At 42.1% G+C, this 27,616-nt stretch overlaps 1 protein-coding gene across 1 annotated transcript in view; it reads left to right on the top strand.

The window, feature by feature from the left end:
* PATL1 (PAT1 homolog 1, processing body mRNA decay factor) overlaps positions 1–27,616 on the top strand; it is a 1,960,792-nt gene that overhangs the window by 138,570 nt on the left and 1,794,606 nt on the right. The window contains exon 2 of the mRNA XM_044084059.1: positions 20,483–20,594. Coding sequence (XP_043939994.1) covers positions 20,483–20,594 — 112 coding nt within the window. The remainder of the gene's footprint in view (positions 1–20,482; positions 20,595–27,616) is intronic.

The raw sequence follows: 27,616 nt of genomic DNA, 5'->3' as shown, positions 1-27,616 counted from the left end.
GGATTTGATAGTTGATCAGAACACAGCTAAACTGTCCTCAGATCTGATACCTATGGATTTGGAGCTATAAAGTGGATCTGACATTTGGCAGGTAGCCCTTAAAGCAGCTGGGCCGTTCTTGGGTCCGGAGCTACAGATTGAATTATCTCCTTTGATCCGAAGATCTGAACTATTGCAACAGCTCACTGAAACTGTTCCACTTTCATAATTCAGTGTACAGGTTTACTTTGGAGATTTGCATTTGTTCGTCACTCGCAAGGCCCTACATAGTTTGACTGTTGAGTCGATCCTTCTCTCCCTAGCAGTATGGCATGGGATCTAACCTGTCCTTCTAACTTAAGACTCGCACAGTGAGTGACCTGTGTCTGTGTGTGCGTGCGCGAGTGTGACGTGCGTGTGCGCGCGCGTGCGTTTCTCTGTCCTTCTTCCCCTCTCTCTCTCTTTTTCTCTGTCCTTCTTCTCCCTCTTTCTCGCTCTCCTTCTCCCTCTTTCTCGCTCTCCTTCTCCCCCTCTCTCTCTCTCTCTCTCCTTCTCCCTCTCTCCTTCTTCCCCCTCTCTCCTTCTCTCTCTCCTTCTTCCCCCATCTCTCTCCTTTTTCCCCCCTCTCTCTCCTTCTTCCCCCCTCTCTCCTTCTCCTTCCCTCTCTCTTCCCTTCTTCCCCTTCTCTCGCTCTCTCCCTTCTTCCCTTCTCTCGCTCTCTCCTTCTTCCCCTTCTTCCCCTTCTCTCGCTCTCTCCCCTTCTTCCCCCTCTCTTGCTCTCTCCCCTTCATCCCCTCTCTCGCTCTCTCCCTTCCTCCCGCTCTCGCGCTCTCTCCCTTCCTCCCGCTCTCGCGCTCTCCCTTCTCCCCCTCACTCTCTCCTTCTTCCCAGTCTTTCTCTCTCTCTCCTTCTTCCCCTCTTTCTCTCTCTAATTCTTCCCCTCTTTCTCTCTGTTTCCCCTCTCTCTCTCTCTCCTTCCCCCTCTCTCTCCCTCCTTCCCCTCTCTCTCTCTCTCCTTCCCCTCTCTCTCTCCCTCCTTCCCCTCTCTCTCTCTCCCTCCTTCCCCTCTTTCTCTCTCTCTCCTTCCCCCTCTCTCTCTCTCTCTCTCCTTCCCCTCTCTCTCTCTCTCTCCTTCCCCTCTCTCTCTCTCTCTCCTTCCCCTCTCTCTCTCTCTCCCTCCTTCCCCTCTCTCTCTCTCTCCCTCCTTCCCCTCTCTCTCTCTCTCTCTCCTTCCCCCTCTCTCTCTCTCCCTCCTTCCCCCTCTTTCTCTCTCTCTTCCCCTCTTTCTCTCTCTCCTTCTTCCCTCTTTCTCCTTCTTCCCCCTCTTTCTCTCTCTCTCTCCTCTCCCCCCTCTTTCTCTCTCTCTCCCTCTCCTTCTTCCCCCCTCTTTCTCTCTCTCTTCTTCTTCCCCCTCTTTCTCTCTCTCTTCTTCTTCCCCTCTTTCTCGCTCTCTCTCGCTCCCCCCCCTCTCTCTCTCTCCTTCCCCTCTTTCTCTCTCTCCTTCTTCCCTTGCTCTCTCTCCTTCTTCCCCCTTGCTCTCTCTCTCCTTCTTCCCCCTCACTCTCTCTCCCCTTCTTCCCTCTCACTCTTTCTTCCCCCTCTTTCTCTTTCTCCTTCTTCCCCTCTTTCTCTCTTTCTCCTTCTTCCCCTCTTTTCCTTCTTCCCCATCTTTCTCTTTCTCTCCCCCCCTCTTTTCTCTCTCTTTCTTCCCCTCTTTTCTCTCTCTCTCCTTCTTCCCCTCTTTTCTCTCTCTCTCCTTCTTCCCCTCTTTTCTCTCTCTCTCCTTCTTCCCCTCTTTTCTTTCTCTCTCCTTCTTCCCCTCTTTCTCTCTCTCCTTCCCCCTCTCTTTCCTCTCCCTCTCCCCTCTTTTTCTCTCTCTCTCCTTCTTCCCCTTTCTTCCCCTCTTTCCCTTCTCTCTCTCTTCCCCATCTCTCTCCCCTTTCTTCCCCTCTCTCCCTTCCCTCATCTCCCCCTCTGTCCTGCGTCCCCCCCCTCCTGCATCTCTCCCCTTTCCCTCTCTATCCCCATCTCTCCCTCTCTTCCCCTCTCCCTCTCTCACTCCCTCGCTTTCTCTCTCCTGCCACCCTCGCTCTCTCCATCCCTCCCTCGCTCTCTCCCCCTCTTTCCCCTCTCTCTTCACCCTCTCTTTCTCTTCCCCTGTCTCTCTCTCCCTTCCCCCCTCTTCTGTCTTAACCCATCTCTCCCTCTCTTCTGTCTTCACCCATCTCTCCCCCTCTGTGTTCCCCCTCTCTCTCCCCCTTTCTTCCCCTCCTCCCTCTCTCTCCTGCGTCTCCCCTCTCTCCCCCCTCTCCCTCTCTATCCCCATCTCACCCTCCCTTCTCCCTCTCTCCCCTCTCCCTCTCTCTCTCCCCTCTCCCTCTCTCTCTCCCCTCCTCTCTCACTCCCTCTTTCTCTCTCTCCTACCTCCCTTGCTCTCTCCATCCCTTCCTCGCTCTTTCCCCTCTTTCTCTTCTCTTCCCTCTCTCTCTCCCCTCCTCTGTCTTCCCCATCTCTCTCCTTCCCCTTTCTCTCCCTCCCCTCCTCTCTCACTTACCCCTCTCTCCCCTCCTTCTCTCTCTCTTTCTCTCCCTTACTTCCCCTCTCTCTCCCTTTCTCCCTCCCCATCCCCGTCTTCCCCCTCTCTTTCCTCTCTCCTTGTCCATCCCCGTCTCCCCCTCTCGCCCACATCTCTCCCCGTCCCTCTCTATCCACATTTCACCCTCCTCTCTTCCTCCTCTCCTTCTCTTCCCCTCTCTCTCCACTCCCTCTCTCTTTCTCCCACCTCTCTCCCCTCCGCGCCCTCTCCCTCCCTCTCGTGCTTCACTCAGTCTCCTTCCCTCTCTCGTTCTCTCCCACTCTCCATATCTCCTTTCCTCTCTCCTTGCCTTTCTCCCTCCCTCCTTCCCTTTATCTCTCCCTTTCTGCTTCTCTTTCCCTTTTCTCCTTATCTCTCTGTCTACCTTTCTTTTCTCTCTCTCTCCCTTCCTCTTCTCTCTCTCTTCCCTTGCGCTCTCCCTTTCTCCCCTTGCTCTCCCTTTATCCTCTCTCTCCCTCCCTTTCTCCCCCTCTCTCTCTTTCTCCTTCTCTCCCTTCCTCTCTCTCCCTTTCTCTTCCCTTGCTCTCTCCCTTTCTCCCCTTGCTCTCTCCCTCCCTTCCTTTCTCCCCTCTCTCTTTCTCCTTCTTTTCCTTCCTCTCTCTCCCTTCATCTCTCTCTCCCCCTTTCTCTCTCTCCCCTTTCTCTCTCCCCTTTCTCTCTCTCCCCTTTCTCTCTCTCTCTCACCCCTTTCTCTCTCTCTCTTCCCTTTCTCTCTCTCTCTCCCCTTTCTCTCTCTCTCTCCCCCCTTTCTCTCTCTCCCCCCTTTCTCTCTCTCTCTCTCTCCCCTTTCTCTCTCTCTCTCTCACCCCCTTTCTCTTTCTCTCTCTCTCACCCCCTTTCTCTCGCTCTCTCTCCCCCTTTCTCTCTCTCTCTCTCTCCCTTTCTCTCTCTCTCTCTTTATTTGTAACAAAAGAGAAAAGGGGATCCCAAGATCTCTCTAATAATTATAAATCTCAGTGTAACCTACTTAATTTCCTGGCACTTTACAATTCAGGTCATCCTGTCTCCTTTGCACAAATTTTATCAAAGGTATCCCATTCACCTCTAAGATGTAAAATGCCACATTAAAATAGAAAACCGTTATGGAGTCAGCAACAGCTAGCCTCTATCCATTCAGTTTAGTCTTTACCCCCACAGCTGCCTCCAGGGATTTTGCTTACTGCCGAGCATTTGTTAATGTTTCCAGCCAGAGAACATATGATGGGACAGACCATTCTCTTTATCCCCCCCCCACATTAACCACAGTATTTTCCAATGCTCTTCACTATGATAGGGGTGCACCTTGAGTGAAGGACTGTCCATTCTTATGACCCCCCCCCCCCCGGAAAACTAAAGGTATTGTCACTCCTCCAGATATAATGCCAGCTCTTCTAACATTGCAAGGCTCCACAGAAAAATTTCCCTTAAGAACTTCCTTTTGCAGAACATTCACCTCATTCCGACCCCAGTAAGATGGTGGCTCATATGGGCCCCGTGGCCTATTTCCCTCATGTCTAGCACCATCTAACATTATATTAGAATTTTCTGCACAAGCCATCAGAAAAAAATAATTTCCATTAACATATTGTCACCTTCGGGCATCGTAATTTTTAGCTTTTGTATCCCTTTTTTCACAAAGTCAGGCATTCTCTGAAAACTAATCCCTCTTTTATGCCTAAAGTAGCAACAGAATCTAACATTAACCAGTCCATTCAGTTACCGGCTTCCTTTCCAAATTATGCAGTAAAGGAAAATGCATGTTACATCATCTTGAAGTTCATAGACAGTTGCGTTGCAATATGCAAGGGACAAAGTAGCAGAGAAAATCTGATAAACTCTTTTTGTATCCTTTTCTACCAATCGTCTGGGCGTTCCCTTTTTTTTGAAATAACACCCAGGAATTATGTAGCCAAATTCAAATCGTATTTTTCCCATCAGAGATTTAGCACTTCTTTTTCCATATGTTTTAACTAAAGGCATGACTTCTCCAAGTGACAGACCAGGATGTTCCCCCAAACCAGTCCTTCCTGTATATTCATAATAGCCACAGAAATGATCATTCATCAAGGCATATAATTGTCAGTTATCTTGCCTGAGACCATCTGGGTTATTCCAGAATGACTGTATTTGCCTTTTCACTGTAGAACCCCTTCTACTGAATCCATAATTACCTTATTAGCCTTTGACAGTATCTATCCATAGGTCTCTTCCTTAAAGATTTATATTTTTGTGATTCATTACAGTTTGGGCAATTTCTTCAAAGCAGTCTTTCCTTTTGGTTTGACTATGCTCTGGCATTCCCTTTCTTCATATCCCTGGCTTCCTTATCAGACTTTCTCAAAGAGGCTTCTTGATAATATCGCCCTTAGTCACTTACTCCATAATCATATCCTTGTGGCACATTACATTTTGGGAGTGTCTCTTGAAGCAGCCCTTCTTTAGGTTCGACCGTGCCCTGACCTATTCTTCTTTGAGGGCCTCCACCCCAGAAGTTACATAGGTGGGGATTCTAACCCATCAGTGAGGAAGAATGAAAAAGACAACTTCAGATTTAGGAGTTTTGTACTTTAGCATAGCTTAGTATCTCTGTTGTCCATTTTCATTCTTCCTCACGTCCCTCCCAACTATCCCCCGGTCTTTTCCTTTCTAGAAAGATATTGGACAATACAGGAACTTTTTTAGTTCCACGTTTGAGTTTTTAATTCTTTCATTCTGTCCTGTCTCTGTAAAATCCAGTTGACTTTGGCAGCAAACTCTATCTGAGGAATTGGTGTGTGTGTGGTGTATTATGGGATGTGGGAGGAGCTCATGACTGGGATCTGAAGTCTGAAAAATGCTGCTGAGATGGATCTGAGGATCAGCTCCGTAACCCATCACTGAGGAAGAATGAAAATGGACAACACAGATGCTAAGTTATGGTAAGCACATGACTCCTGATTTCAACTGCTTTTACTTTGAGCTATGCTATATCGGCAGCAAGGCAGTCTAGACATTTTGTTCCCCATTTTTTTGAGTCTCTCTATCTGGCAGATAGAATTGTTATTTAGAATGGAACTTTTATAATTATGAAATAGTCATATGGAACTAGTGACACCACAAGGGTCACATGTCATACTTGCATGGTGGCAACTACTTGTGTTATATAACCCACCTCACCACCACCATCACCAAAAAAAAGAAAACACTGGAATATGCAGGCCCAAGAGTAAGATAACGGACACTATTTGTTGTGCACTTTTGTCTTATGTATGCAATAAACATCTTTAAAATAAACCGTGGAAGATGCAACAGTACTTGCATATGAACACTTTTGTCTCATATGAACACTTTTTTGTCTCATGATAAAATTATCAGCAAATTAACTAGATGTATAAACTTTTAGAACGCATCTATAACATGGTAAAAATTTAATACACCGAGACCCTAACTTAAAAGTACATTCTTCTTTAAATTAGGAAGTTTGGCAACAATTAAGACACTGTCTCTGCACCCACTTTTTTTTCAAAAAGATTCCCCCCAGTCACTTTCTCTAATTTAGCACATCACCTGTCGTAAAGTATATAAACTTTCTGCAATTCAGGCATTGCTGATTGGGATTAAAAGTCCTTTTTCACGTAATTATGTATGAAGATTCTTATGAGAAGTCTGCATGTTTAGCTTGTATCATCCTCAACCACTTTTTTGTGGAGTTCGGGTTGTTGGGTCAGTTATTGCCATGTCACAGTAAATTGCCCTCCCCTACCTTTCTTCAGCAGTCTTGCCCAAGTATTGCAGGTGTTCCTCATGCTACCCTTCCATATCTTGGCTCATTCGGCTCCTCTTGCCTTCTTCCTGACCGTCTTAAATCTGCTGTACCAAATTGTTGTCTGCTTTCCTGCAGATGTGACCAGACAACCGTGATGTGTTGTTTGACCTCTTCAGCTGAGGATACATTTGACTTTATCTCCATCTTCATTATTTTTGTCCATAGTGTGCCTCCTATTACTTATCTCAGACATTTCATTTCATCACTTCAGCTGCTCAATTTTCTGTGTCTGTCAGAAGCACTGGTCACACCACTGTTTTTGTATGCTGCACTTTTCAGCTTCTTTGGCATACTTCTGTCACACATTTTCTTCGAGGACACTTTTGTTGGTTAATGCACATCTGAGTTTAGCTTTGTCTTTATTCACATTTCTGTTCTTCTCGGCCACTCTTCCCAGCTGCTGTTAATTTGTTCCTCTTTTTTTGTGTGTTCTTCCCTCATTTTCTGTTATGACCGCCGTTTCGTTCCATGAGTCTTGTGTTGCACTCCAGTCCCTTTTGTTTGTTGAAGTTCCTGCTGAGAGTCTGCTTGTATTGCCACATCATCTGCATGTGGTAGCTTTGTTGATGTGTCCCCTCCACACTGTTTGCTGATTGTATTCCTTCACCATTATCAACAGGAATAAGCTCAGAGTCGTACCCCTGATTCACACCCTGAACCCCTCTGTAAGTCAGAACACTGTTCATAGTTGCATCATTAAGGCTTTGTAATTATAATAGTATTTCCAGGACTTTAAACCACTGCAGGACTGCCCAGATCAGCTTTTTTGGAACTTTGTTATATGCTTTCTGTCTGTGAATACTCGTTTAGACTGTGTTCCTCCTATCTTCTGCATTGTCTCACTACCAACATGTGGTTGGTTGTACTGCATCTTGGTCTAAACCTCAGCTGCTAATCTCACCCTACTCATACTATGCATATTTGTTGATGAATCATCCTTTCCAGCAATTTTCATGTAGTATGACAAGTGTTTGCTACCTCTGTAGTGCCAGCAGTTGAATATCTCTTGTCCACTGAGCAGTGATTTCATGTGAGCCTGTTATTTTCTCTGACTTTATTTTTCTTAGTTCATGTTGTACTTCTCCAGGTGAAGGGACTCCCTCCTCTTTCATCATAGGTTGTACATGCAGCAGTAGAGTTTCTTTGCAGTTTTCTTCATTTGTAATATTTATGAAGCACTCCTCCTTTCTCCAGTTGATTCTGTTGGCATCCCTTATGAATGATATCTGATGAGTATCATTTTTTTGCTTTCTGTAATTGCCTTGCAGCCGTCAGAGAATTTCTGCCATCTGCTGAGTCACTTTCCAGAAGCTGGTAGAAGTTCTCTGATGCCATGTTCTTTACCATCTTTGTTTATAGAATAGGTATTTTGCAACTTATTTCACCACTTTCTGGGTGCTTTTTGTCTTTCATGTAATCAATTCTTCCAGTATAAACCCATAATCCTTTGCCATTTACAACATGCAGTGGTGATATGCATGTGGCTGCTGCTGCTCGAATTACAATTTGAGATTTTGTTCAGTCTGCTACTGACTAGGCAGGGTTTTCATTTTGAGGAGTTTTAGTATTCAGTTGTGTGTGTACCTTGCAAGTTGTAGTCTGTTTTGACTTAAAATTTTTGACTTTTATATTTTCGGAGTGCATTATTGATTTCTTATAGTATACTTTTACTTTGTTATACAATATAAAATATCCAGTTGCTGTTGAAAGTTTTGGTGAGCCTGTAATATTAATCGTTGAAGTGAATTTCTTTTTTTTTTTTTCATTAATATTTTTATTGTTTTTCATTTTCATATCACAACATTTCATAAGATTAAACAAACTGGTATTATGCAGTTGGTACAAACATCAATAAACTTACACAATATTTACACTATTGACATGAATGCTTTCAAACATTAGTGATATGACAAAAGGTAAAACCTTATTTTTTATTTGTATTACCCTTCCTTTCGAATACTAGTACACCTTGTGGGTTATATTTGTGTATATTATCAATGCAATCCCTATTCAATGATTCATGCAAGTATAATATTGAAAATTTGTTCCCAAAGTTTCAAACTATTATGTTTTTGGTTATGTTTATTTAATATGTATTTGTGAGCTAATATATGTCTTATCGCTAAAGTCCTAAAGTTCTTCCATGATAGTATAGATGGTGTTAACCAGTTGGTTGCTATGTAAAGTTTTATTAATAGGAAAATATTTGAGAATGGCTTTCTGTTTTTTTGACAAATTATTTGGTGAGATATGCAAAATCGTAAATTCCCAATTGAGTGTTGACATTTGATAACCCATTTTTTGAAGTTGTAATTTCAGTGAGTTACAAAGTTTGAAAACACATTTACAGCTCCAGAACATGTGCAGAAGGTCGGCTGTTTCATCTTTACAAAGTGGACACATTTGGGAGTTTTTAAGTATGTTTTATGCTACACATTCTGCTTTAGAGTACAGTTAAAGAACTGTATAGAAAAACGTAACTGCATTTTAGTATTTTAAATGTGTTTTCAACTGTCAACTTCTGAGCATTTGTGTTTTTATTTCTACTACTGTAATTCTCTTTTTGGGATCTGCGGTGGTGGTGCTGCGGTAGTGTTGTCGCCTCACAGTAAGACGCTGTCCGGTTCGACTCTCAGCTAGAGCGTCTTCTGCTTGGAGACATGCGTGAATGGGCGTATCTTTGTTGAAGGTTGTGCATCAGGGCTGGCAACTCGGCACATAAAAATCAACTGCCAATCATTAGCGGACCGGAGTTCCGCTGTGGCGACCCCTAACCGGGAAAAAGTCGAAAGACACAACAACAACTGTAATTCTCTTTTTAACTTAATGCTGATGCAGGTTTTGCTATCTTTATGCATTTCTCTGTGCCTTGAGATTTTGACGATAAATGAGATTGCTTTGCTTGCTCAGAGTCACAAGTAGGCAAACAAAGGCTGAAAGCATCGACCTGTGAACCGTGGCGGAGCAGCTCCTCAATGGCTCGTAGCCTTAACCATCTGACTTCGCTGCACTGATATGCAGAGAGATTGGATAAACAGCACTCCTGTATGCCGCATTACTCTTGCACTTCAGGAGCCACACTTAAAAGGTCCAGTGTTCTCCATTTTCATTCAGTTGTGTAATAGTGTCCAACCATATATCTGAACACGTCATGACTGAGTTATGCTTGCATGGCATGTTACACAGTCACCCATGTGGTTGCAACATTGTATCTGTGAAAGATTGGCCTGCATGGAAATGCTATCTAGCAAAAACCAGTGCAACATGAATGTGTATTTCACCTGCATTACATCTGCATACCTGGTGAGACAGTTAATAATCTTTACATAAGTAATGCTGTTAACAGTGCTCGGTCATAAATAGCTTTACAGAATGTAATTAGACACCTTCTCAGAAATAAAATTAGGCAACCTGCTGTAGCCATTACTTCATGATATACTGCTTAAAAAGAGAATGGAGAGTTATGCTATACTGCTATCTGTGGACTGCTGGGTTATTTCCCTGCAGCATGCCACTCTGCTTTAGACAGTGTGTACGATTAATGCATGTTATGTATCGGGATTTAGTGCAGTTCATGTACGTCAAATGAATTGTATCACTTAATTGTATTAAGAATTTCTGTGTAAGTGGACATTTGTAAAAGTGGATGTGTTATTTCCATTTCTTTCATTGTTGTAATGACACCTGTTAGCTCCCCCCAAAAGAACTTCCGTCCGTGTTTTTCATGGTACATTATTTTCTATCAGTTGCTATAATATAGTTGTTAATTGTAATCTATGATGTGCCTGGCAGCATGCAGTTTATGTAAGATTGTTATTCTTACAGTTTACCTTGTTTGAATTGCTAGATATTGTTAACTGTAAACTGTAGCTGTCCTCTGAGCTTATGTTCCTGTCTGACTTTGTAACTGAGCCATTGGGATCAGTGCTGTGCCCCAGTTGTGAATGATATTTATATTAAGTAAAATGTGTGCGCTTTCATCAGGATTATCGATTAATTTGAGATCCCTGGTGGTTCTAATGAAGAACAAAGCTACCCACTGAGAAAAATTTGTATGAAAATTGGGAAGTATAAAGTGGGTAAACCAAAGACACTGTGACTTATCCTATGTACTGTTAAACTTTGATATTAAGTAGTCCTATCTCACCTTCATTCTTTACATATGGGATCGGGGCCGATCCTCTGATCCGACTCTGCCTATTTACAAGCTGGAAGACTTCTGGTTGGCTTGTGGCCGGGTAGGTATCCCAGGGTGCACCAGTACAATCCCCAGATCTCGTTTCCCATGTCAACTTGTTCGGTTGTGCTTCTCTTTGGCTAAGTGTTTGCATATTTTCACCTTTTTCAAAGTTTTCTTCACTGTTTAGCTTAGATTAGTTATATGGTTCAATATAGTTAAATCATTACTGTTTGTAGTATTCAATTAGCGTAGTTATATTTAAAGTTGTTATCTTCTATTTGTGCCATTTGGTGCAATTTTTGGCCTTGGGCCGTCAAGTTCTTCTTGGTATCCTGTGTACCAGGCTTACTATTTGGATTAAAGTAGGCGCCTTTTGCGCACTAGTATTCTGTGTGTTTAATTAGAATTTGGCGGTTTCCGCTTGCTATTTAGAGGTATTAGATTGCTGTTAGCATCGTTTTGCTAATATTGTTAAACAGAACTTTGTTCTGTTTGTATTTGCAGTTGACTTGTGTTATTATTTGACTTGTGTTATTATTGTCTCCACTGTTCTGTTGTGTGCTATTCTTCCTTTATACTGTTGGGTCTGTTTAAGTTAGAAGACCCTATCCCTCTTGCCTGGGCTAGGCCCATTTAAGTTAGAGGACCTTGTCCTCGTGGTATCTTCCTTTCAGCAGGGCTAGGCCCATTTAAGTTAGAGGACCTAGTCCACCTTCTCCTCCTTCTTCTTCTCTGTGTGTGCGTGTGTTCTTTTGATTTTAAGGATGTCTAAAGAGAGTAAGGAGCATAAGTCGTCCGGCTTCAAGAAATGTGTTAAGTGCTACAAAAAGATGTCCTTAACGGATGGTCATGGTAATTGTGTTTACTGTTTAGGGGCCATCCATTTGCAGGAGACCTGTTTATTTTGTCATGCCTTTAGTCCTAGGGTGTTGCAGGAAAGGAAGAACAAGTTAATTCTAAAAGGTCTTCTTAAACCTTCCTTCGAGGAAGATTTGTCTAGTTCCTCATCATCCTCCAAATCTGCTAAAGGAAAATCTAAATCTGCCCAGAGTCCCTCCCCAGCATCAGCTGATGTTTCGGAGCCACCTCTTAAAGTTGCGAAAACTGTCTCATTGGCTCCACAGACCTCTAAGCTGACTGAGAGTGGCTCTGTTGTTGCAGGGTCGGTTCCAAGTTTTTCAGAGCCAACCGCTGAGACTCTTGAGACTACTTCTCAGGCCTGTCTGTGGACCCTGTATCGGTCTCCTAGTTAGTGAAGTCTCCTGTACCTTCGAGATATCTATCTCCTACTATGTCATCCAGGTCTTCCAGGAGTTTATCAGAAGAAGACGTGGAGAGAGTAGTGCTGAGACTTTTGAAATCATCTGCTTTGCCTAAATTGTTGTTGGCTCCGACCCAGTCGGCTTCGGAGCCACTCGAGCCCGTTCAGCCCTCTGTGTTCATTTCTCCTCCGAGCCATGCTGGTCTTTTGGAGCCGGAGTGCTTGGTGCCACCGGTGGAACCTTCGGCTCCAGCTCCCGTTGTGGCTGTTTCAGAGTCTAGTTCTGCTCCGACATTTTCGGCGCCATCCGTAGTGGTCGAGGGGTCGAAGCTGTCCGATTAGCCCCGACAGGGATGCTTGGAACCAAACTTCTTCGGTTCCGAGTCTTCCTCTCGGCACATCGGTTAGGGTGAGTTCAGGCCCTGCGTCTATGTCTGAGCAGATGGCTCTGGCACCGATGGCATCCTCGGAACCAGAGAGGTCGGCTTTCAAGATAATGAGTGTGCGCTGTCCTGACCGTCGGCTCCTACCAGAGGTACTGGCACTCTTCCCCCAATAGCACCTACTTCTTTCTCAGCTCCTACTCCCTCCAGCAGCAGAGACCCCCCAGCCTCAGGAGCCACTGGCCGGTGGCCCCCACTCTTCCGAGACCTCCCCAGAATGTCCTTCTGAGGAGCCCCCATGAAAGAGGACTTGTAAGAGGAAGCATGTAGACTCCCAGGATGAGTCTTTGGCATCTGACATTGACCTCGAGTAGTCTGAAGGGTCCCCAAGTCGTCCTCTAATGAGGTGTCCTTCATAGACATCCTGGAGATCCTTAAACAGAGGTGCGACTGGCCCACTGTCACCTCTTCAGGTGAGTCTGTGTACCTGAAGGCTTTCGGGTCTCAAACTTCTGCCTCTTGGGTGTCTCCATCTTTTGACGAACTGATGGATTTAGTTAGTCGAAAGGTGTGGGATACTCCTGATGACGTGGAGCCAGTTCCCAGGAGACCGAACAAGTTCCTTTTTTTCCCTTCCAGGAAAAGACTTTTTATCTAAAGGTGTGCCTGTAGATGCCATGGTGGTGGCGGCGGCCACTAAGGAGTTAGCTGAGACTTCTTCTTTTGTCCATCCGCCGAATAAGGAGTCTCAAACGATGGACAGATATGGGAAGTGTATCTTCTCTTCAGCAGCATTTACCCTTAGATCGCTGAATTACCTTACTCACTTTGAGGCTCCAGAGAGATCTCCTTAAAGAGTTAGGAGATTCTCTACAGGGTACATGTACTGAGGGAGTCCCTGACAAGGTTTCTGCCCAGTTGTCCACCTTGACCTCTATCGTTAACTCCTCCATGCGGCTTATTTCGTATGCAGCCGATGGTGCGAGCAGGGCAGCAGGTTCAGGAATTTCCTTGAGGCGTCATTCCGGGATGCATTTATGTAACTTTGCGGAACTGTTTGTCTACCTTTGCCAAAGCCCCATTCGACAGTTCCTCATTGTTTGGATCCAAGGTAAAGGACACTCTCATTCGGTGCGAGCAAGAAGGAAAAACACATTCTGCCATGGGAGTACGTTTTATTGTTCCTATAAACCATACCCTAAGGGTGAGAGAGGTGGTAAAATGTATTTCAAGAAGTCCCAGAGGTTTTTCCAGGAGGTACAGTGTGACTCCTCCTTCAGAGGCAGATGAAATGATAGACGTCGCCCTAGAGGCAGGGGTGGTCCGCAAAACCAGGGAGGTCACGATTCCTTTCGGGGCCGGTCTTACCAGTTCTTCTAATGTGGGGCCCGACTGTGCTTCTCTGGGGCCGGTCGGGGGTCGCATTTCTATGTATCCAGAAGCCTGGCTAAGTATCACCCGAGACAAGTGGGTGCAAAGAATTACCAGAGGTTATGTAATGCCCTTTTCTCTTCCACCTTTTGTTCCCAAGAAGATCCCAGATGTTCAACCAATCACGGGGATCAGGCAACTGTGGGAGGTCAACAAGTTGCTGTCAAAACGAGTCATCCAAACTGTCCCAGCAGACTAAATAGGATCCGGAACTTACTCCAGATTCTTTTTTTGTGCCAAAACGTACAGGGTACTTGAGGCCCATTCTGGACTTTAGCAGATTGAATGAATCAATAAAGAAGGACAAGTTCTGGATGGTAAAACTGCAGTCTATACTCCCGTTGTTAGGGAAAGACAATTGGATGTGCTCAATAGATCTCCAAGACGCTTACTGTCACATAAAAATAGACAGGGCGCCAAGGAGTCATTTATGCCTCTGGCTGGGAGCCAGTCACTTCCAGTTCCATGCTCTGCCCTTTGGTCTCACCACAGCCCCCAGTGTGTTCATCAAATGTATGGCAGTAGTGACAGCTCACCTGAGACTTCGAGGATTCCAGGTGTTTCCGTATTTGAATGACTTGCTCTTGACCGCCCCCACCAGGCATCTACTCCTTCAGAGCAAGGACAGTACTATTCAGCTTTGTGCCCAACTGGGAATCTGTATAAATTTGGGAAAACTGCCTTATTGCCCTCTCAATCTGTGAATTGTTATAGGCGCAGAGATGGACACAGTAAACATGGTGGTTTGCCTTTCTGCCGAAAGGGCACAAAACCTGGTGTTTCAAATTCAGTTTCTTCTCCCCTTGTGAAGGGTCAAAGCCAAGATTGTTCTGCAGCTCCTTGGGACCATGGCTTCCACCATATAATTAGTGCCACTAGCCAGGTTACACATGAGAATTATTCAGTAGCTGTTGTCATCCCAATGGTCCTTTCAGCACCGTCCATTATCCCATCACATTCTACTGACCAGAATCTTGCAAGAAGGACCTCCTTTGATGGACATTACCCAATCAACTGACCATGGGCTCTTCAGTTGTTCCTCACCAACCTGTTGCCACTGTGACCATGGATGCCTCGCAGATAGAGGGGGGCATTATCTAGGCAGGACTGTCCAAGGCAGATGGCAAGACCACGAGGCTCACCTGCATATCAACGTTCTAGAGATGAGGGCGGTGCTCCTGGGGTTGCAAGCACTTTGCGACCTTCGTCCTCTGGGGATTATTGCAGTACAGTCAGACAAGATGTCTGTAGTATGGTATATCAACAAACAGGGCGGAACCAGATTTTACCCACTCAGTCGAGAGGCCATGCGAGTTTGGGAATGGGCGATATCTTCCCAGCGCTTTCTGGTGGCGATGCACATTCCAGGGACGACCAACGTGATAGCCGACGAGCTCAGCCGGGCAATTCTGATGCCTCACAAGTGGTCTCTGAAACAGGAAACAGCGGAACAGATTTTCCGCAGGTGGGGATAGCCTTGCTGCAATCTCTTTGCCAGTCCAATCAGTGCCAAATGCAGTAGCTACTTTTCCCTCATCCCCCCTCCGGGGGAATCACCCAGAGACGCACTTGTTCATGATTTGCCCCTGAGTCTCCCGTATGCTTTTCTTCCCTTTCCTCTCATTTCCAAGGTGATTCAGATAACGAAACGGCTGGGAAGCAAATTGATCCTCATTGCTCCTTACTGGCCTTGTCAGGTTTGGTTCCCCTTCCTCGGGCCTCTTCCGGACGATCCTTGGATTCTGGACCCAGTTCCAGACCTGTTGACTCGCATGTCAGGTTCGCTTCACCCCTCATTACACACCTTCAATTTGACAGCGTGGCTGCTCCAGTTCCATCCCTAGTCAGGCTTCACGAATTCTCGCCTTCCGTGACTCATATCCTTGCGTCTTCTCATAAATCTTCAACTAGGAAACTTTATTCCAGTAAATAGAAAAGATTCTTTATTTGGGCAGAAAAAATGGATGTTGACCCCTTCACTGCCTCCATTCCCATGGTCTTGGAATTTTTCTCTGAACTATTTCACCAAGGATCTGCGGCTGCCACTATCAAAGTCCAGTTGGCAGCGATTTCAAATTTCCATTTGGGGTTTCCAGATTCTAGCTTGATGTCTCATAAATTGTGCAAAACCTTCCTCAAAGGTCCTACTTTGCTCAGACCTCCGGTTCAGGAGCCTGTGGCCTCATGGGATTTAAACTTTGTGTATTCAAAATTAACATCTCCGCCCTTTGAGCCTTCTCATTCATGCTCTTTGAAGTTCTTGTTTTGGAAGACGTTGTTTTTGATGGCCATCACATCTGCCAAACGGGTGTCAGAATTGCAAGCCTTGTCTGTTAAACCTCCTTATCTGATTTTTCATAAAGACAGGGTGTCCCTTTGTTGCTAACACTTCCTTTGTCCCCAAGGTCTGTTCCCATACTACCTTGAATCAGTCCATAGAATTTCCGGTTTTCTTTCCGAATCGCTCCAGTGCAGCTGAGTACAGGTTTCACCAACTGGATGTCCATAGACAGTTACGTTTTTATTTGCACCAGACTAAATAAATTAGAAAATCGGATCAGTTGTTCATTTCCATCTCCGAATCCAGGTTGGGCTTACCAGTTTCCAAAGTGACAGTCTCTAACTGGATTTCTAGCTGTATAGCTTATGGTTACAGTTCTGAGGATTAACCTTTACCCTTTAAAGTCAAGGCTCTTTCTACCAGATCTCAATCTACCTCTGCAGCCTTTCAAGCCAGGGTTCCACTTGACAATATTTGTGCAGCAGCTACGTGGGCTACACCTCACACTTTTATTACTCATTACAAATTGGATTTAACCTCCAGGGGTAGAGCATCCTTTGGTATTTTTCCTTGAGCCACCCAAGGATAAGGTGCTAGGGACGCTGTCCCATATGTAAAGAATGATTGTGAGATAGGACTATTTAACACAGATTATGTACTTACCATAACATTCTATGTTAGTAGTCCATCTCACCCTTCATTCTTTCGAACCCACCCTCCTGCCACCATCCTGGAAGTACCTGGAGACAGAAAAATACTAATTTCGTTATTTATGGAGACTTTTTAGTATTGGCTTTTTCTGTGGGCTGTTTTATTTTGTCTAGTCAGCAGCAAGCAAGATCTGGGGATTGTACTGGTGCACCATGGGATACCTACCTAGCCACGAGCCAACCAGACGTCTTCCAGCTTGTAAATAGGTAGAGTCGAGCCGAGGATCGTTATGGTAAATACATAACTTCTTTTTTTCTTTAAGCAAATATACTGTAGTCTGTCTATCCTCCGATTGTTCTCTGGAGGTTGTTTTCCTGAGCCTCAGCTGAAAAGAGGTTTCATGCCCAGTCAGATTTTCCAGTAGACAATGTAATAAATTATCACTGTATGTTAGTCAGCACCCTCCGTCTGTGCTATTGTACAAGGTTGCGAGTGACACACGACTCGAATAGGGATAAAATAAATTTAATGACAGACTAAAACTCGTAGTACATCCATAAAACAAACAATTCATAAAATGGTTAAGCGCTTTCATCTGCTGAATGCAGACTTCATCAGAACAGCTGACACAGTTAATCCAATTCCTTTTAAAACTTTTTGGCGCTAAGATTTCCAAACATCTAATTTAAAATGCTTTTACTAACCATTTGGCGCTGAAAATCCATTCATTAAATTTAAAGTGCAAATACAGCAGAACTTAATGCACCATATATATATATATATATATATATATATATATATATATATATATATATATAAACTTCCTACAATTGATCCATTTGCTTTTCGTATAGAACTATTCAAATATTCAAATATATTTGAATATGTGCATTAAATAAAATCCAGTATAATAAGATAAAATAAAATGAAATGAAAATAAACATTTTTAAACTCTATATATAATTAATTAAAATACATTCAACAAATTCATTCAAAAAAAAAATTATATCTATAAAGCCGTTTTTATTACAATAATAGTTATTTGATGAGGGGTTTGTGTACTTGAATGGGGGGGGGGGATTTTATTTATTTATTTTTTGAATGAATTTTTTGAAGGAATTTGTTGAATGTATTTTAATTATATATAGAGTTTAAATATGTTTATTTTCATTTCATTTTATTTTATCTTATTATATTGGATTTTATTTAATGCACATATTTAAATATATTTCAATAGTACTATACAAAAAGGAAATGGATCAATTGTAGGAAGTTTATCTATATATGTTGCATTAAGTTCTGCTGTATTTGCACTTTAAATTTAATGAATGGATTTTCGGCGCCATATGGTTAGTAAAAGCATTTTAAATTAGATGTTTGGAAATCTTAGCGCCAAAAAGTTTTTAAAAGGAATTGGATTAACTGTGTCAGCTGTTCTGATGAAGTCTGCATTCAGCAGATGAAAGCGCTTAACCGTTTTATGAATTGTTTGTTTTATGGATGTACTACGAGTTTCAGTCTGTCATTAAATTTATTTTATCCCTGTTGAGTCGTGTGTCACTCGCAACCTTGTACAATAGCATAGATGGAGGATGACGTCTAACATACGGTGATTAAGGAGTTGTTTTGTTCATTGTTTGGATTAATGTAATAAATAAGTATGCATGCATAAATTAATGAGTAGTTAATTTAAATTCAAAGGCCTGCTGAGCACATTACACAGTTGTACTGTTCCCATGTAAGTAAATTTATACAAAAGACAAATGTAGAAGAGAAGAGTGAAGTAGCACCTAATTAGTTATATTTTAGGACAAATCATTACATTTTAAAAGCCTAGGCAGCTCTGTGGCATATAGATATAAAGCCCTGACTGTGACCCAGTATATGAGCAGTGGTTTTGATGTTGGGGGTGCTGCATAGGGATGGAGAAGAATGAAGGCAGTACCTGCTCACTTTTGTCTGGGTTGGGAGGAGGAATGTTTGCTTAGGGTCATGTGTTCTTTTAATAGCTCCATGGTGAAGAGTGGAGAACATACAGGTCTGCTGGATGAGGGACAGGGCAGGGTCCTCTTTGGGTGTATGTCACTAGTGAAAATGAGGCACAGCTCTGCAAAACATGTATTGAACATAGTATTGGTTATGTGACAAACCTCTAATAGGGCTTGAAATAGCCCATCTTATGGCTTTGTTGGTGGTATCCTCCCAGATCTGGGCTCTGTTTTGATAGTGCCATGGTGAAAAGAGTACAGATGATTGACAGTCAAGTATCTAAAAGTGCAAATAAAAGATTTTTAGAAGGTTTAAGTAATCACATTTTCATATAAGCTGATGTGAACATAAATACTGTGTGCGTTTGGTTTCCCAAACTGTTTTACCTGTAATCATTTAGGATTGGCTGCTGTGTTTTTTCTGAAATGGACAAAATAGCGATGCACAGTTATAAAACTAGGTCAGTCTTTTATATCCTTTAGCTTCATCTCATTGGGACAACACTTTTTAGAGAGGGAGAGAGCAGTTTTCAGTGAAGAATATATAGCTCTAGGTTGAATGTGCGTATAAGCAAATAATTTCTGAGTACATTAGAAGGCTAGTAAATGGAAAGCATTAAGTAATGTGTATAGCAGGCAAAAAAGGTCAGTAGCAACTGTTATAGACAAAGTACAGCAATTTGGCAGGAGGGAGAGAGACCAAGATTTACAAGATTGCATACACCCTGACAACTGTGGTGTAAGATTACTTTGTTGCAATAGTTGGTTCAAGGATGTACCAGTTTTATTTATTTCCTTGAGTATATCCATTTCGATGCAGTATACAGTTGTTTTTCACCTTAACTTAATATTGCAGTCTGCATACTGATAACAGAGTGTTTGCTTTCTAATAACTGCACATGGGGAAACAGGAAACAAAAATAGAGCCCTTAAAGTGTGCAGACTATTGCATGCCAGAGAAATTTGCACATTATGGTGCATTCTTCTTTATAATTACATGGTTCTTCTCAGCACTGTCCCCAAATCATATGTCCTGTAGTCCTTCACTAGCACAAGTCAGCTGTCTGTGCTAAGAGTATTTTTATTGACTATGGAGTTAAACAAAGGGAGAGTAATAAGTAGCAGTAAAGAAAATGCAGCTCTTTTTAAGAAGTGCTGGATGGTAGCCATATTTTAACATGATTTACTTTGATTTCCACCTGTTTTTCCCACTCTTGCAACTTCCTCATTTGCATACCATGCCCAGTGGCTCTTACCAGCCTCCTATGGGCCCATTTATCTCTCAAGGACAGCACAAGAGTTGAGTGGCCCATTAATTCATATTTAGGGTGAGAGCCTAATTAGCCCATCCTCTTGGAAGTAAGAGTCAGGGTGTTAGGGTGGGGGCCAGTATGCAGGTGTGCAGGCAAACATAATTCCTTCCTCTGCCCAGATAGTGGCTTCCTCAGTGTTCTGCAGACTAGCCTAAGTGCACACCGGGAAGTGAACTGCCTCGTCTTGGTGCAGGCACAGCCACTGTCCCACTCAAGGTAACCTGTGTCATCCTGTAGTGTGGTCACACCAGTCTTTCCCTGCCAGTGCTGTTAAAAGCCGAAGCCAGTAATCAAACTTTGGTTGCTTCAGATTTATCAGGACGACTTGTTTTTAAACATTTTTAGGAATGGAAAATAATTTCATTGGGTTATGCTTCCACTCTGTACCCCCAACAACACAATTTCTAGACCTTTTTATTTAGGAAGAGACTGTTTTGCAATAAATATGCAGCAATGGCATATGTGAAATGCTCCTTCAAAGAAATTTTCCCATTCTACATTATTTTTGCTTTATGGCTTACAGTGTAAGCTTCCTTATGACATTTTGTCTCTGTTCATCCTCTGCCTCTTGACTACTGTATTGTTGTAGTCCTTAACTGATGGTGTTTCTAACTAACAGTTTTTTATCCCCTTAGGAACTTGAAGAGTGTCCCCTGGAAGAGGATGGAGAAGCACTCCATGGCATTGGGGAGGAAGATAATGACATTGATCAATTTAATGATGATACGTTTGGAGCAGGAGCAGTTGGTAAGTTCTTGGTGTGCGTGATTGAGCAGGGTTTAAAGGTATTGCTGCTAAATCAGTACTTGATATAAAAAAATGTATCTTTTAATGTTAATTATTTCATTGGTTGTATTAGTTGCTTTGTAGTCTGCTAGTACACTTGAGACTGTGACAGCAGGTAAAAATCTCCTTGTCCACATAATCTAACTTTTTCCTTTGCCTGATGGTTGAGCTACATATTCTTGGTGTGGTTGAAAAAAATAGTTTAACAAGATTTATTGTGTCTGTTATGTATATTCTTGAAGTTTGTTATAAGTGTTCACTCTGTGGTCTCCTCAGAAATCTTACTTTTACTTCTTCCTCTTTCTGTGTCAAAAACAGTCAGGAGAAAAGCATAGATCAGCATATTATTGACATGAGTCGTGCAGCAGGAGTTTTGATGTAAAATAGAAGTATGAGTTAAGACTGACAAAAACATATTCCGTGCAACGCTTTTTCACGTCTTCTAGTACTGAGGTCTTAATATTCCATGTGCAATATTTTATTACATTTTTACTGAGAATTTTTGAGTGGGCTTCCAGTTACGTTTTAAGATTTTAAGACTCCGCTTAAAGTCCTTTTTAATTATTTTCCACTATTTTACCATTGTTCATGATTTCAGTTTTTCACTCACTTATTTTTGAAAATGGGAACAACATGCCAGAAAGAGTAGGGATAAAAGCAGCTTGAAGCATCTTCACTCACCCTTTCTTTTTAAACATAATACTTTTTTATTACATATAACTTGGTCCCCATGTATACTTGAACATGCCTTTGTAAATCTTGCTTCCACTTCCCCTTCTGTCATGTGCACTACTACCAAGTACGATGTGATCATTAATGAAGCTACCTTAGTATGAACTGTTATAAATGATATTCCAAATACCCTTCATTTTACCTTTTCAGTTTTGTTTCTTTTGTAACCTTCAGCTGCTTCTGTACCTTTAGATGGTCTTTGTGGTCATACAGGTGCTGATATCGCCACTAGGGGGAGGGGTTAAGCCATTTATATCAAAATTATCCTTATAGCTGATATCGCCACTAGGGGGAGGGGTTAAGCCATTTATATCAAAATTATCCTTATAGCCAATATGCTGGTGAGGGAACAGGCAATCCCTTTATCCACCTGTGTGACATCCTTCACTGACCTCTTATTCCTTTTGATCTGTAAACTACCCACCACTGGGGAATGAATGGATGCCAAGTAGTGGAAGGCTTGATTTTATCACAGGCCGAAGGCGAAAAAGTGTTAATGTAAAAACAAAAAAAAAAAAAAAAAAAAAGTAAATAGTGTGTGTGTTTTTTTTCTTTATGTGTATTACTTCATTTATACTTTGTGCTTCAGATGTTTATCCATATTAATACTCACTGTAAGCAATTTGGATAAGTCAGGATTTAGTTTTAAAATCGCACCTACCTCTCCTCTATTAAACAATAATTACCATACCTTCTGTGTATTATAGGTTAATTGACCATGAACATTCCAAGAAGTGTTCCATTCTCTTTTTCTAAACATATTATTTCTACGTGCCATAACACCCAGTTTAATACTAGTCCAAACAAAACAGTGCCAGGGTTACAGCTGAGTTTAACTCCTCTCCCAGTGTTCTCCTATTTTCTCTATATATACATTCACTGCTGGCATAATTTAGTTTTTGCTCCTCTTGCCATCTGACTATCAAACCTTACCCTGATCAGACAAATTAATTCCCTTTACCTGGGAATACCACCTGATGTCAGGGTGGAGGCGGTCTTGGGTAGGAATGTCATTCACGTTGCAGTGAGGGTGGTTTGTGTTCTTCCTGGCATTATGACAATGCGTCCTTATGTTTTGCCATCCCCTACCCCTTGAGCAGATGAACAGACTATCCACAGCACAGTGGAGGTTTGTGATGCCTTTTGTACATTGGTCCATGCTCCCGCACACCCACTGGGAAGACTGCTACCCATCAGTGGGTTGCTGAGCCTAACTCCCATCCATGGGTCATGTATTATCCCATTCCTTCCTGCAAGGAGATTTTTTTTGCAGTATGCATCTCTCTTCCTCCTCCATCCCCAGGATGGGTACACCTGTGTACTCATGCCTACACAGTTTGTGTCCAATCCACAAATCAAACTCTGATTGCATTAGCCGAATGTCACTGCTTAATTCTTCTATGCCTCCAGTGCTGGCTCATCATTGGCTTCGTTTTCAGGCTTTCTGTTACCTTCATACAATCAATAACTGTAGTAACATCTGCTGAAATCAAAAGCCCACTTCTGTTTCTAGATTGTAATTTATCTGTCAAGGGGCCTAATGGTTAAGGTGTTTGCCTTACAGACACAAGGTGCAGGGTTTGAGTCTCACAAAGGATAATTGGCTAGGCTTAAAATGGCTCTCAAGGGCAGTTAGCTTAGTACTAACCTATGAACTATAAATTCTCTGTAGCGTCTGTTCTCTGATTAGAGTAAAGGAGGAGGTAGGTTGTGCCAGTGTGAAAAATGATGGCCAGAATTTAATAATTGTTTAGCAAAAGATAATCGTCTGTATTTGTCAAGCTCCTTTGTCTCCTTTTCCATAAAACTTTCATTGCTTCTCTTGGGATGCCTTGGATGGTGCTGTACCTGCTGTAAGGCATATTGAACGAGACTGGGTAGTTCAGGAGTTTGTCCACTTGTCTCTTGAGAAAGATTAGCAAATACCAGATTAATGGTGAGGAGGCAGAACTTTTGCTCAGAAGGTGCATCTTTTACAAAGAAGGCTGTAAAGTTTCATTCTACTTTTACAATGGTACCACAGTGGTGCACTTGAGGTCTGCACAGGAAACGGGAAGTGGAAGAGGAGGTGGCTTTTATATTTAAGAGATTTAAACAATAAATAGGAGGAAAGTGTAGCCACTTCATTACCCTGCAACTTCTGAATGATGAAATTATGGTGCTTAGAGCTAGAGCCAGTGTAGCTGAAACCAGAATAGAGAAATTTGAGTATAAAGTTGTTGAGCAAGGCACAAAAAATCCACATGATAGGTGTACCAGAGAAGACAAGTTATAATAGCTGCTTAGAATTCATTATAAAGTTGTCCGCCAAATGGACAGATTTTACTGCAGGAAGAAGTTAAACTAGAAAAGGCACTTTGAATAGTGGGACAAACAAGAATAGGAAGAAAGATGTGGCCAAGGTATGTAGTCTGCACATGTGGAAGTTTGCCAACAGTTTTTTCTTTTAATAACAAAGCTACGGAAGATTGTGAATGTTGACTTGTACAGAATCAGTAATGTTTATATATCATGACCATTCCTGTGGTAATTAGGCTGAAAAGGGCAAAACATTTGCTGGTCATGGGGCTGTGCAGGCAGAAGGGCTTAATTTTTAGACTCCGTATACCTGATCGAGATAAAAGTTTTTGCCCTTAATGGAAAAAAAAAATTATCATAAAGAAGCAGCAAGGGCTCTTAAAGACTTGAATTGACCAAGAGCTAAAGCAAGTGGGTAGATGGGTTCAACTTTTCCATAGGATAAAGCAGGGGATGAGCAGTGTTTGTCTGTACCCAAAAATGAGCAGTCCGTGGAGCCGTTTCCTTCATACAAGAAGTGAGCAACACTGATGACTACTGGCATTATCAGGGAGCATTGTGCAAAGAGTAATGCTGTGTCACAGGAAGGAGCATATATGTAAACTGTTGTGTTTTGTCATACTGCTTTCCAGGTATTGTTTAGCATGTTTTGTTTTTGTCCATTGCTGCCGGCTGATCATCCCAGTCAACTGTCCCATTTTTTGGCATTTGATTTAGGCGATTATGATAGCTTGTTAATGTTTTAAGTGCCACAGGTGAACGCTTTATAGCAACATGACTTAAATGCTTTTGCTCAAGGCCTCTCCATGAAGGTAGAGCCTCTTGCAACCATACTGCATAAACAGATTTTCAGGTGTTAAAAAAGCATGTGGCTTAAGTGTACCTTCAGTTTGCAATCTTCTTCTCTCCATAGTACATGGCACTGCAGTAGCACTCCTTCATTTCCTGGAATTTTGAAAGGCAGACTAAACCACCTCATTAATTTACCCCTGTGCCTTTTATTTAAATATTCTACCAAGTCATCAGATTAGAGTGTGTTTGTTTTTTGGTTTATGCCCAGATAAAGAGGTGTTTACTCAGTAAAAACAGATTACAACTGGGAAACTTGGGGCATACATACTGATTAAACATGAATTTACTGTGACTGTAGATTGATAACGCAATGGGGAAAAGACTGGCAGGTAATGCAGACGATAGGTGTCACTTTTGTGTTGGGACACAGATGAGCAATTCTTCGTGGGTTCTGTTCATGTAGCTTTATTTTTTACAGACACATTACTTTAGAGTCTTACTGACTATAGTTTAAGTAATTTATATCAAAACTAACCTCTGCGATCATGCATGCTCACTCTTTGGCTGCTTCTACAAAATGGCACTAGGGATTGCACGTATCTGGAATTTATATGTGCATGCACAGCTTCACATGCTTCTTAAAGATATAGCACACACACTTTACCATCTGGTCCATATCCTCCCTCTTTGAAAAGTAGACAATGCAGCCTGTCCTGAGATTATTTGGCATGCAGAAATTACAGGTAATCTATAGACCTGTATTATACAATACTAAGTACACGCACAAAAAAAAAAAAAAAAATCAAGTCCACTTTGCTGCATATTTCACACTAGGCTTAGAAACTCGTCCATATCATGTGACATAAAACTGGGAATTAGATTTAGCAACTGGGACAGTTTCTGCAAAATGATTAACCTGTAGAATGTTTGAATCAACTTTCTGGAACAGAATCTGACTTTTGAACACATTCTGTTCTAGAAACAGTGTCTGACTCATTCTTTGATTTAGAGTTTGCATTGCAGATACAGTGTTGTGACTGCAATGATGATGATGATTCTGGTATAGGAAGATGTCTGCAATACCTCCTATACTCAACACCCTCGGAATCTACCAAATAGGATCTTGGCTCTGCACAGATGTCTGTAATCTGTCCTCTTCGATCAAAACCTTTTGTCGTCTGGATTCGTGCTGTCTCACCTTTGTTCAGCGGACGAAGTAATCTGCTCAATCTGCCGTAACTAGATTTCTGGATATTATGCTTCTTAAACTATTGAGCCTTGATGATGTTGTCCTGGGGATTAGGCTGTAACAAACTTGTTGAAATAGGTAGTGTAGTTCTAGTTTGTCTGGAAAGTAGTCTTTGAGCAGGTGAGCCAAGAATATCATCACAGGGTATGTTTCTGAGATTAAGCAAATTGAAAAATACATGGGTATTGTCAGGCTTTGACTTTTCAAGTAATTGCTTTGCACTCTGTACTGCACGTTCAGCTAGACCATTGGATTGAGGATATTCAAGACTACTAGTGACATGTACAAAGTCCCAAAACAACTGACTAGTGAGTTGAGTACCATTGTCAGAAAAAAGTTTGTGTGGACTACCATGAACTGAGAAATGACCTTTCAGCTTGATAATAACAGCAGTTGAGGTTAAGTTTGGTAGCAGATCAATCTCAAACCAATTTGAATAAGAGTCTAACAAAACTAAGTAGAGTTGATTGTTCCATTCAAAGATATCACTTGCTACAGTAAACTAAGGTAGTTCAAGAATTGGACTTGGCTGAAGCGGTTCTGTTTGCAAATGTGGTCTAGTATGATTACATACTGAACAAGAAAAAAAGAACTCGTATCAATGTCTTTTGAATAATTAAGGCCAAAATACTAATTCTCTTGCTCTTCTCTTAGTGGATGATGAAACCTGAGTGACCTCAATGCAAAATATGAATATAGTTTTGTTTGAAGCAGGAACAACAATTTTGGGACCTTTGAAAATAATGCCTTCTTCCATCAACAGTTCATCTCTGTAAGCAGAATATGCTTGCACCTCAGATGATACACTAGATTGTTTTGATGGCCATCCGACATTAATGTAGTGATTTAAGCTTTTGTGAAATTGGATCAGTCTGTGTGTGATCTCTTAACTCATCGGGTATATCGGACAAGTTGCACACTGACATCACATCAAAGTCAAAAGTCTCAGCGTCAAGCTGTTTTGTTAAACTTCTAGGGGATCTGGATTAAGGTAGAGCAATTTGGCTTTAGTGGAGACCATTTTGAAATTATACTTTTGCAATTTGAGCATCATTCTTTGTAATCTTGCTGGAGCAGAATGCATAGTCTTCTCTAGAAGAGTAACTAGAGGTTGATGATCAGTTTCAATCTGAATAGCTCGACCATAAATATAATAATGAAACTTGGAACATGCAAATACCATCGCCAAAAGCTCTTATTCAGTTTAAGCATACTGCATATCAGTTTCAGTTCGTGTTCTTGATGTGTAGGCTACTGGTCTGCTGTCTTGAAGAATAACTAGGCCAAATTTTGATGCAGCACAGGAAAGAACAGCTGGTTTATCTTAACGTAAGTGGAGTGGCATTTTTCTGCTTAAGGCCATCAAATATCTTCTGATGATGTGCCAACCATGACTATGCAATATTTTTGCGCGTTAGCTCTCTTAAACGTGCTATCAGCTCACTGAAATCCGTTATGAATTTGCCTAAATAGTTGACAATGCCCAGAAAATGCTGTAAACCTTATACATTGTCTGGTGATGACATCTCTAGAGTAACTGCCTGCTTGGTAGGGTCATATCTCAAGTCTGTACTTGTAAACAAATGTCCTACATACGTATCTTCTGGAAGTCTGAATTTGCACTTCAGAGGATTGAGCTTTAAGTTTGCTTCACGTAGTCTGTGGAACTTTCTTGAGGTTTCTGTCATCCTCTGCCTCACCATTGCCTCCAACTAATAGATAATCTACTATTGTGGCACAAGGATAACCTGAACAAATTTGCTGCATTGCATGCTAAAATACTTCATTTGCAGAATTTATTTCAAGTGGCATCCTTAGGAATCTGCCAAACAGAATACCAAAAGTAGTTATAAAGGATGATTTGAGATCAAACATCATTTGCCAAAATGAACTCTCTGCATCCAAAACAGAA

This window comes from Protopterus annectens, chromosome 9.part0 (assembly GCF_019279795.1).
Source record: "Protopterus annectens isolate FY-2018-M chromosome 9.part0, PAN1.0, whole genome shotgun sequence".
In the NCBI taxonomy this organism is placed as follows: domain Eukaryota; kingdom Metazoa; phylum Chordata; order Ceratodontiformes; family Protopteridae; genus Protopterus; species Protopterus annectens.
Note: the sequence above shows the minus strand (reverse complement) of the source record. Positions and strands in the feature narration are given on the sequence as shown.